Here is an 11,743-nt window from a genome sequence, read left to right on the forward strand (position 1 = left end):
AAATGGCAACCATAAACAGGACAGATTCTGTGACTAGCAAGCGTATCTCTCTGAGACAGGTAAGAGGCTGCCCAGCATATCTATGTGAGATCATGGAGAATATCTTGGAGATCATGTAGAAGATGAACTCTGGAAGGAGACACTAAAAAGCAGAGTTATTTTTGTGAAGAAGCCCACAGGTCTGTGCCACGGCCAACAGGGTTTTCATTGCAGCTAACATCGTGATCCCAAGGAAATCCTGGAACTGAGCAACTGGCCTTCTCCGACTCAGGCTCCTGGCTAGTGGTTAGGGAGACAATCGGGGTGATAAAAAAAAAATCCTTAGGGGCTGGAGTCAGAGAAGCCTAAACTCAGATGGCAGTCCTAATCACTTATTAGTTATGTCATCAGACTATTGATTTGGATAATGTCCGGCTTTCTCATAAAAATGAAGATCATAATACAAATATGTTTTTATAAACCTAGGCACTGAGCTGGGCAGTAGTGGTGCACACGCCTTTCATCCCAACTCTTGGGAGGCAGAGGCAGGCAGATCTCTGTGAGTTCAAGACAAACCTGGTCTCCAGAGCAAGTTCCCAGGACAGCCAGGGCTGTTATATAGAGAAACCCTGTCTCAAAAGAAAAAAAAATTGCATGGGATCTGTGCACACAAAACCGTAAATGGCAGGGAACATTCCCACAGAATGGGAAAGCTGAATCCACTGTGACAAGTGTCAGCAGACAAATATAGTCCCAGAATGCTGAGGGAGCAATTGAACCAGAGTGAAGGGTCAAGTAAGGATGGGAAGGGTCCCTAGAAGAGGGATGCGTGAGAGGAGAGAAAACGGTTAGGAAAATGAAAAGGTACGCAATATAGCAAAAAGATATAAGCTTCATGTCAGAGCAAGGGCTTGCAACTCAGAACACACAGTCTAAGGCTAAGCGATGAGGGCCCTGAGTGGGGGTGGCACGGAGCTCATATGTGTTTAGTGGGAAGTGAGGGTGGGGTGCTTTATCACGACAGGCATGGGGTGCTGCTGAACAAGTTCAAGTGTGGCAGTGACACCCTTGGAGTCACCTTTAGAGAGTTCCCATTGCGGGCAGACGTGAAGCTGAAGTGGAGGGAGGCAGACAGGGAGAAGGACATGACGCTGTAGCCAAGAGGAGGCAAAATGGAGGCCTGAGCTCAGGCAGCGTTAGTGAGAGTGGGGGAGGAAGAACAAGCCGTAGGGATCGGGAAGTCAATTAGTTGGACGTCTGTGGGCAGTGCGTATGCAGAAGAGGCAAATTTGTATTGGGACTTCAGTGGATCACAAAGGCATTTGCCAAGCAACCAAACTAAGGCTGGGGGCTGGGGGCTGGGTCCAGTTTGTGGAAGCTGGTCTGGAGCTCAACCCAGAGAGAGTTTTCAAGAGGTGTTTCTCTGGGAGATAGTGGGAATTTTAAATGTCAACTCTATCTGACTTGTGCACTAGGAGCTATCAATGTGCGGCCAGAATGACAACACTCCAGGAAGGACATCTGAGGTTTCCGTGCGTCGGTGGTGGGAAATCAGGACAGCATATCAGGAGACATGGGAAAACCGAGAGACAGAACAGCACCCAAAGCCTGTTACAGATAAGAATGGGAGCTGAGGAGATGGCTCCGTGCTTAAGAACACCACTTTGCAGCCATGAGAGTTTGAGTACAGGGCCTGGTACCCAAGCCAGGCCTGATCTCATATCCACTGGTGACCCTGGAACTGTGGGAGGCGGTCAGGAGGCTCCCTGGGGTTTGCTGGCTGCCAGTAGAGGCAAGAAAGAAACGTAAGATGTGGGTACAGGAAACACGTTGCCTCAAAGGGACAGAGAGTATGAGAGGACACCTGTATACATGCACGCATGCACGCAACACACACACACACACAGCGAAGGGGAACATCTCCACTGGACCTATGGTAGGGGCAGAAAAGCAGTAAGAGCAACAGGCTGAAGTGGCTGAAGAGTGAAGTGAGGAAGGAAGCAGACACGTCAGGCTCAGTTTCTTTTCTCAAGAGCTGTAAAAAGCAAGAGAGAAGTCCATAGAAATGGCAGAAAGTACCAACAATGAGTTTTACTTATTTGCTGTTTGGAGTTCAGTTTGGTAGGATCCCGAGCATGTTTCCAGTACATAGGGGAGAAGGCAGAGGGAAGGAAAGTGAAGTCCGTGCAGCAGCTTAACACCTGGCTGTGGACAGAACCCTTAAGACAGGGAGCCACCCCCATGCCATCCTTCCCTTGTCCACATCCTAGCCTTCACGTTTCTCTGACTCACCTTCTCTCAGCTGTCACCCTGCCTGGCAGCTGTCACACCTGTACCACGCATCGCCAGCTGTGGACATGGACTCTGGGAATACGTCGGCATGGCATGTCCTCTGTCAGCTCTAGACCGACCTGAGAGTAGTTCAATATTTACCAGCCCACAAGTGTCCTCCTGCCGACTGCCAACTCTGCATGGTGGTGGAATCCAAGTCAAATACAGTTCACCACTGCTCTTCACTTCTCCACTTCCTCTGTTTGACTGCACCAGGTTGGGTTAGTTTGGGGACTACAGAAAAGAGCCATGGATCCATGGCTTGAGGGGAGGTATGTTCTGGACCTTGCTCCCCTCCCCCAGTATTGTCTCTACAATGACTTAGCAGGCTAGGGGCCATAGGGTCGAACTGAGTCTTCCTCCCTTGCCTTCAGATCCTAAATACAAATGCATTATCCTCTTGCTTGTTTGTTTGTTGAGATAGGGTTTCCTGGAGCCCAGGCTGTCCTCACACAAAGAGTATAACCAAGGATAACCTTGCAGTTCCCATCCTAGGGGTGCATATCTGCTCCGTTACACCAGATTTGCATGGCGCTAGGAAACGGACCCAGGGCTGTGCGCATGCCAGGCAGGCACACTGCCTGTAGAGCTACCTACCCGGTCCCTAAATGTCACATTCTGAAAAGTTGTCTGAGATGCAGTGACCAGTTAGTCCATAAGGCTTTGGGGCAGGGTGCAGATGGACTATTTATGGCACCCTAATACTCAATACTATTGCCCAGCTTTTATTTAGAAGAGGACTTTTTTGGAAAATGGATTCTTAAAGCAGACAGGCATTCCTGCCACACTGGAGTTTCTAGAGAGGCCATTTGTTTACTTTCCCCAGTACACTCGGCAAGGTCTGGCCCAAAGCACTCAGCTAACACTTGATGAAAGAGTGGACAAGCATACTTCCAGCCAGGTTAAAACAGGAAGCTGGCAGGGGCCACTTGTGGGATGTACTTGCTGCAGAGATCGCAACCCCACTTAGGGGCCAGCTCACATGGCCCAAGTTCTGGATGGAGTCGGGAGGTTCAAAGTACCTTCATCCTCTCCCTTTCGAGTCAGCCTTTCCGAGGCAGGGTCCAAAAGAAGGGCTATTCATGGCATGCGTGCCTGGCTGTGGGCAGAAGGGCGCGAGATATAAGCGGCTGTTCGAGATGAAGTGTACTCGTATGGTTTTGGATCCATTCCGCAGGTCACGTCCTTTGCGTATGGGGCACTTACTTGGATTGATTCAAAATGCCATGCCAAGCTGGAATGGTTCTGAGTGTCGCCAGTTCTCATCCACATAAGGGCGAGAGGCAGATGGTGGGAAATGGTGACTGTAGGACCCAGAGCAAACAGTGCCCTCCCCGGGAGGTAATTTAGAAGCACTGGAACTGACAGTTGCTCGCTGTTGGCCAACTCAGCACTGTGCCAAGGGCACCATGCTGCCCTTTGGTGGCAAACGGCTCTAAATGGAGAAGCCGCCTCCCCATAAAGACTGTTCCTTCTTGCTAAAGGCTGGAGTCTCGGGGGCAGAATAGCCCAGTGCCAGATTTCTTCCTGTTTCCTGCATGCCCATCCCATCTCACCAGGACCATACAGCCGATCCAGCAGCTGTAAGACCACAGACTAACCTCCCGATTCTCTAGCACCCCTGACTAGAAAGAAAGCCGGTGCATTAGCTACTTTCCTACCACTGTAATAAAAGACGATGACCAAGGCAACTTACAGAAGAGTTTGGGCTTATGATTCCAGAAGGGAAGCGGCCGTGATGACAGAGCAGAGGTAGCAGGTAGTGGGCACAGTCGCTAGAGCAGACACAAAGGCTCTCTTCTTGAACTCTCTGGGACAGGAAGCCTGAGATAACCTTTAGGGAGGGAATTCCTATTGTATTTCATAGTTTTGCAGTTTTGAGGCCACTGTTGGCTGGTCCATGGCTTTGGGCAGCAGCAAGGTGGGCAAGAGGGTGCATGTGACACTTCAAGAAGCTTCCCACCCCTTGAAATCCTGGAAGCAAAGAGGAAAAAGGAAAAATAGAAGAAGAAATAAAAATTCCACTGTTCCCTTTAAGGCTGTGCTCCCAAACCAGGCCCTGCCTCTTGAAGGTCCCATGACTTTTCAGTAGTACCAAGCTGAGGTCAAATCTTGACTACTTGGTCCTTTAGAGAACATTCTAGATCCAAACCACAGAGCTGAGGTCTCTGTGAGGAATCAGCAGGCTTGGAAGAAGGGTGCCTAGGTGTTTCTCAGCTCCCCCAGGAACCTTCTAGCTAATGTCTATTGCTTGCCCACTTAACCAATGGTCTAGGTATTGTGCTAAATGTTATATTACATATTATCTCATTGAAACTCAATGAATTATCATCATCCCTGTTTAGTTAATAAGAAAACAGAGGATTGGAGGAGATGAATAACTTATCCAGTGTTCATAAGAGTGAACTGAAGAGTGAAGATTTGAATCAAGCTCTCTCTGGAATACAGTTGGTATTCATCCACCCTGCTGCAGGAATGCTCGTGGCCGTGTGTTTTAACCAGGACCCCATGGCTCCCCCCTCTGTCAGAGAAAGTTCTTGGGTCTGAGCTCTGTCAAGAGAGACACTAAGGCGGGCTGTCCTTTGGGGTTAGAAGTTTATTATAAGAGTTATTCATGCCCCAGAAGACAGCAGCACAACAGGGGCCCTAAAGAGAGTTCAGGCTCACGGCAGTTTGTGTGTGGGGGTGCTCTTCCTAGAGGTCTCAGGAAAGGGAAAGTTTCCCTGTCCTGAGCTTGTAGCCAGGCTGTCTCTGATTCACCTGCTGCAGAATGGGTGGGGTGGGGAGGAGAGGGGATGCCAGAGAAAGGGTGTGCAACTCTGAGGAGGTGAGGAAATGGAGTAGGACCCATCTAGCTGAAGTGTGCCCATTATAGAGGTGGAGGGACGTGTCAACACTGGCACCCTTTTGATATCCCACGGAGTCCAACCCTGCGGTTTATAAGCTTCCTTGAGGAAGTGAAAACGGTGGCTGTCTGTCATTCTCCAGGAGTCTGGACACCTGAGGAGACTGTTTACACCTCATCAATGGGCTCTCTGCAGGGGGCCTGCCATTTCCTTACAGTGGCTGTTGTTATGAAAAAGAAGTTTCTGAAGGGCCGTCTGGTTCTGCGGTGTGACCTGTTCTACTGCAGCCCTAGTCTCTGCCTCCATTGACTTTGCTTGCAAGTGTCATCAGAAGACACCTAGGAGACTAAGTACAGTCCAGCTGGATCATCTGGGAAAAGACTGCTTGGAGAGGAAAGAGTTAGAAATTAAAACAGTTATGGGACCACACCTCTAATTCCAGCCTTTGGGAAGCAGGAGGATCCTGAGTTCAAGGTTCGTTCAGGCTATATAATGGAATTACCTCAGAACAAAACAAAAGAATCCAAATGTCTCTTCCACTGATCATGTTTTCAAGAAGAAAAATCAAAGGCAAGATGAAGACTACAAATGAGAATAGAAAAAACCCAGGCCGCCAGCTTCGACAGCTCTGTGCCAGCCCCATTCAGAACTGGCAGCCTGACGTTCACCAAGGCCAGGCACTCTGCACAGCACCATGGTGGCCGCGCTGGTCCTGGCGTGGAGAATACACTCGGTCGGCAGTTGACTCCTTCGTCCGGATCCCATGAGGCCTTCTAGGGGAAGTGCTGAACAAGATGCAAAGACACAGGTCCGACCCTCAGAGAGCTCACAGTGCCAGGCTAGAGCAACTGTCTGGGTTCTCTCTCGATTTCCAGCAAAGAGGCAGTCTTCAGCGTGTAAAACGAATCAGTGAGGCCCCAAAGGGATTTCCTTTTGCAGCAGGAGGTTGTTCAGAATGACCCATTAAACCTGTCTTTATCACCGAGAATCTATAATCTCGTAAGTTCTATAGCTTAACCTTTGAAGAAGAGAGGGCTTGTGTCACTATGGTTTTCCAAGCAAAGCACAGCTGCTGTCAGCATTGGATTGTTCAGAATGGCCCCGATTTCAAATATATCAGAAATGTAGTTGGAAGACCACAGCGAGTGATTGATTGGTAGCTCTTTACACACATGGCTTTCTGCTGACTACCTGTAGCCCGGGCCTTTGGTCAGTAGCCCAGGGCACCATTTCCCAGGACCTGTGGCATCTGAGTCCACTCTGCTTTGCTTCCCTGGGAAACGGCTAGGAGCCCCATTGCCCTGCGTTTGCTTCTGATGGTCCCTCGCTGCAGACGCCTGAGGATCACATGCTTTGGCATGTGCAGTGTCTTTAGCCCTGCGGCAGCAGTCAGTTGGGTTTAGTTGGGATTAGCAAATGTTCTTGAGCACTGTAGGTGATGCACGGATCCCAGGGCGCTGTCAGATGATCTCAGTCAAGGTAAGGAAGGGGCCAAACAAAGGGGCTGCCTAACAAGGGAGTGAGAACTGGGCCTCTTGAAAAGTCTGGGAGAAGTGAGATCCAACCAGACAGGGGCTGTGGCCAGAGGCATAGAAAGTGACAGTTGGGCTTGGGGGACACGGAGCCAGGGGCTGAGTGACCTGTGTGACATGGGTCAGGGGGAGAAGCACGCTCCTCCACAGGTTTGGCTGCTGCGGAAGGCAGTGCAGTTCATTGTGAGTTCCAGAAGCAGCGGTGGGAATAGCTCAGTTAAAAATTCAGGGCCAGCTACACAGCTGAGAACGAGGGCTGAATTATACATATCTTTTCTGAGGGAAGAAGATTAAAGGAAAGGTTTTCCTTTTTTGTTTTGCCTTCCTTTTTGGCTGGTGGTTGTAAGTAGGTCACTGGCAGTTCTAAAGCTGCAGTGGCCGGGCAGGGGGAGACGTGTGTGTTGGGAATGTCCTAGGCCTGTTTTCCGTGTGCTCTCGCAGGATGCAGGGCCTGTGACAGTCCACCCTGTTGTCTACATGCACTTGCCTCTGCTAATGTTTAAGGAGGTGTACGTGACGATCGGCCCCGGTAATCTGGACACTGACTGTCTTCTGTATTCCTCTTTTGTTGCAGAATCCACGCTCTCTTCCCGGATCTGCTCCTCTGAAGCCTTCCTCCACTTCCTCATCGTCTGTCCCTTCCTCCTGCTGCTGCTTCTGTGCGCTTCCCTGCTCTGCGTGTGCTGGAAGGCCAGGAAGTTGTCACAGCTGAGTCTCAGTGCACAGAAAGAGAAGGCTCTCTGGGTGGACATGAAGAGTGGAGCCTCTGGAGACTGGACCACAGGGAGGAAGACGGAGGATGCTGAACCCCAAGGAGAGCCTATGCTGATGGAGGGAATGTGATGGAATTGGATCGGACTGACCAGGGTGAATGAATTCTGCTTCAGGCCTTGGCCAGGTTACCTAGAGACCAGAAGGGACGTGTCTTGGGCATGTGTTGTTAACTGGATCCTGTTGTGTTTCTTTGTGTATCACCCATCTTTGTCTTTGAGTCCTTCAGATGTAGATAGCGTCACTGGCCCAGCGTACATAGACCTCACTTCCTGGAGATCCAACACTCCTCTGGAAAACAAAGAATACGAGTCAAAGAGCCTTCCTTCCTCTCTCATTTCTCTCCAACATCACCTATTCCCTTGGAAACCTCAGCTTGGCTAGGTCACAGGGGAAATCATTTCTCTCTAGATAAGAGATGCAGGAGCAATCTGATGTTAGTAAAGCAAGAGGAACTGAGAGCATGGACTGAGATGCCCAGAATCTGACTCCCTGGTCAGTTTCTTTCCAGGCAGAACCTCCCCCCATCCCTTTTCAAATGCCTGCCGGAAAGTGTAACCGCAGGTATCCAATCAGTATTGGTTCTTGGACAAAAGGATAACATGTTGTGGCCTTCTTGGCATTTTTATTTGACTTTGTGCTTTATGATTTGGGAGTGTTTTTTGTTTCTGTTCTTATTTTGTTGAGAAAGGGTCTTGTGAAACAGCTCAGGGCTAGTCTTGAACTCACCGTATAGCCCTGTCCTTTATAGTCTGGGCTGTCCTCCAACTTGTAGCAGTTTTCTTCCTGCCAAGGCCTCTGAAAACTGGGGTTAAAAGCATGAATTGGCACCAGGTGGCCATGGCACATGCCTTTAATCCCAGCACTCAGGAGGCAGAGGCAGGCGGATCTCTGAGATCCAGGCCAGCCTGGTCTACTTAGTGAGTTCCAGGACAGCCAGAGCTACACAGAGAAACCCCATCTTAGGGTGGGGAGTAGGGGGATGCACACAATAGCATGCTTGGTGTAAGAGTTAGTAAGTCCAGTGTTCTACTCAGCCCCCAAGGCCTCCTATCTCCCGCTCACCTCACCGAGCACACCACAGTGGTGCTTGGCTAATGCCTTAGACAGACAGCACTGCATAGGAGGACGGGCTTCAGTAGAACTTCGGAGAGGTGTCTGCAGTAATGCCCCATCTCAGGTTAGCCGAGTTAGGACTCAGGGGAAGCAGTGGCAGGTCCCTAATGGTACCCCAGAAGGTCGCCAGGGTGAGGTGTCATGGTTTAAAGCTTTCAAAAACTGTTTCCCCTGTTCAGCCTGGTTGTAGCTAGAATTGAAAGTCAATCAAGTAAAGGACCTCAGATAACACATCTATTTATTGTCTATGTGACCACCAGGGTTTCTTCAGGACTTGGTAATTTGCATTTCTAAGGAGAGCCATTTATTTTTAATTATTTTACCAGGCACACAGTCCTCTCCAAAGATAATTAGTTCCTTTGCTTCTTTGCAAGCAGATTATCAGTGGCTGTGAGAACTCCCACCATAGAGCTGCTGGTTCTTTAATCCTGCTCCCTCTAAAGCCTCCTTCGAAACATTCTAAATGTTTTCTTAAACAACCAACACATTAACGTCTTCTCTCCCAGGTGGGGTGAAAAGAAAATTGAAATTGAAGAGTTCCTCGGAAATATGACGGCTCCCCCCCATTTTTAGAGGCTTTTTAAAAAATATTGTTTTATTAGGCTTATGGGTAACTTGCCTGCATGTATGTCTGTGCACCATCACAAGCTGGGCCCACTAAAGCCAGAACACAGATGCCATTGGGTTCCTTGGAACTGGGGTTAGAGATGATTGTGAGCTTCCATGTGGGTGCTGGGAATCGAACCTGGATCCTCTAGAAGAGCAGCCAGTGCTCTTAATGGATGAACCATTTCTCCAGTTCCCAAGGCTTTTTTTTTTTAAAGATTTTTATTTATTATGTATACTGGGTTCTTCCTGCATCTATCCTGCAGTACAGAAGAGGACACCAGATCTTATTACAGATGGTTGTGAGCCACCATGTGGTTGCTGGGAATTGAACTCAGGACCTCTGGAAGAGCAGCCAGTGTTCTTTACCTCTGAGCCATCTCACCAGCTCCCCCCCCCCCGCCCCCGATGCTTTTTTTTAAAAGACAGAATTTTACTATGTAGCCTTGACTGACCTGGAATTCACAATGTAGACCAGGCTAGCCTATACTTACAGACATCTGTCTGTCTCTGTAAAGGCATACACCATCATGCCTGAAAGAAACCTGTACTTGAATTGAACCATGGCCAGAGAATCCTTCATGGTCTACACTGTGGTACTTCCCATCTCGTCTGCCTGGAGTACTCCCCTAACATACCCTCCCCCACCTCTTTACCTTTCAAGTTGAAGCTCAGGTATTACTTCTTTTCCACTGAACCCAGGACAGACCTTCTTAGAGGAGACAGGGCGACCAAACTTTTCCAGCCAGAGTGCAGCGGGGGGAAGTATGTCCCTGAAACACCCCTTGCTTGTCAATCACTGTGGCAAAAGCTGGTGACTCAAGTTTGCCCACCCCCATAGCAGCATCACCTGGCCCATTCTGGATGCTCCCTTTCGTATCTGGGTTTGACAGCACCTTGGAGTGCCTTAAAGCTACATTCCACTGGTGGTCCAACAACCCCAAACTGTGTGTGTGTGTGTGTGTGTGTGTGTGTGTGTGTGTGTGTGTGGTGTGAGCGTACATATAGATGCGCCTATGAGTATATTTGTAGAGGCCAGAGGTCGACACTGGGGTGTCTTCCTCAATCTCCACTCTGCCTTTTCTTCTCCAGGCAGGATCTCTCACAGAACCCGGAGTGCACCTGTTCTGGGCTAGACTGGCTGCCCAGTGAACCACCGGGATATTCTGGTCTTGTGCCCCAGCCCCACTCACACCAGCCCAGAGCTGGGTTTACAGACATGTGCTACCATCCTCTGATTTTGTGTGGGGGCCTGGGGATCTGAACTCTCACCTGTGCAGCGGATGCTTCCCCCATTGAGCCATCTCCCCAACCCAGCCGTGGAGCGTCTTGCCTAAAATTGGCTTTGATCCAGTATAGCATGTGTTTTCCGGGACACTTCTCCCCAGTTGGGCCCTTGTTTGTGTTAGCATTTGACCTCGGTGGAGGACCTTTCCTGTGCTCCTCCTCTGTGCCCTCACCTGGCTTCCTTTTCAGCTTTGTTGTAAATCTTCTTCGGCAGTGAGACAAGCCTGTATCTCCAGGATTGGCAGACCACAGCCCAAGGGCCTGATGCAGCCTTACGCGTGAGCTTTAAGTACAATTTATGGGGATACAGTCACTCTCATTCCCCTGCATCCCATGCATGGCTGCCCTTGTGAGGAAATGACCACAATGGGGGGTCGTTAAGGAGACCCCGTGTGCTGGTTAATTTTTATCATCAATTTCACATAAACTTAGGGTCACCTGGGAAGAATCAACCTCAACTGAAGCACTGCCTAGATCAGATTGACGTGTAGGCATGCTTATGGGGGAGGGTGTTCTTGATTGTTAATTGATATAGGATGGCCCCACCCACTGTGGGCAGTGCCATCCCTAGGCAGGTGGGCTTGGGCTGTGTAAGGAAGCTCTGGAAATGAAACAGATGCTGAGCATTTCTCCATAGTTTCTGCTTCGAGCTCCTGCCCTGGAATCCCTCGGTGATGGATTGGGACCTGGATGTATAAGGCAAACTAACCCTTCCTCACAGGTTGCTTTTGATCAGAATGCTTTATCACAGAACAGGAAAAAAAAGCTAGAACACCATGTGACCTATAAAGCCTAAAATAATTTCTTTCTGACCCTTTCCAGGGCCAGTTTCCCAGCCTCTGTCTCTTTAGGTTAGTGTTCTGCCCCTGGTAGCCGTGTATTATGTTCCCAAAACACTTGGTTTGACCTAGTTTATCTTCCTTTGTTGTGTATTTGGTTGACTTAATAAACAGGCTTAGGCTCTCAGGACTGGCGTCTTGGTCCTGCCATTCTGCAGTTAGGATCCTCCCGAGCAGGCTAGCAGTGAGGGTGGAAAGCTCACCACCCTGTGGAACGCTGCCATTATCCTGAGACCCTTCTCCCAGCGGGACAAGCTGACGCGGAGATGAATAAGGCACGGCTGCTCCTCTCATCATTTTTAAAGATGGATGCACTGGCGAAAAGAGGCAGGCCACGCTAATTCCTCATGACCGTCCAGAATTTATTCACATCAGAGTTTCTTGGCATCCTACACAGAAGAGACTGTTTCCTTTCTACAAGGAAGGAACTGATGCT

At 49.5% G+C, this 11,743-nt stretch overlaps 1 protein-coding gene across 2 annotated transcripts in view; it reads left to right on the plus strand.

Moving 5' to 3' along the window:
- The window catches only part of Cd101 (CD101 molecule), a 42,044-nt gene extending 30,713 nt beyond the window's left edge, over window positions 1-11,331 (plus strand). The window contains exons 9-10 of one of the 2 annotated variants that reach the window (XM_075981787.1): window positions 7,263-7,555; window positions 10,274-11,331. In XM_075981787.1, the coding sequence (XP_075837902.1) occupies window positions 7,263-7,531 (269 nt within the window). In that variant the 3' untranslated portion in view covers window positions 7,532-7,555; window positions 10,274-11,331. Of the gene's footprint in view, window positions 1-7,262; window positions 8,150-10,273 lie in introns of those variants that run through there. The other variant, XM_075981786.1, reaches the window with a different exon arrangement.
- Window positions 11,332-11,743: the final 412 nt, after the last annotated feature.

Source organism: Microtus pennsylvanicus, chromosome 7 (assembly GCF_037038515.1).
Source record: "Microtus pennsylvanicus isolate mMicPen1 chromosome 7, mMicPen1.hap1, whole genome shotgun sequence".
NCBI classification, from domain to species: Eukaryota; Metazoa; Chordata; class Mammalia; order Rodentia; family Cricetidae; genus Microtus; species Microtus pennsylvanicus.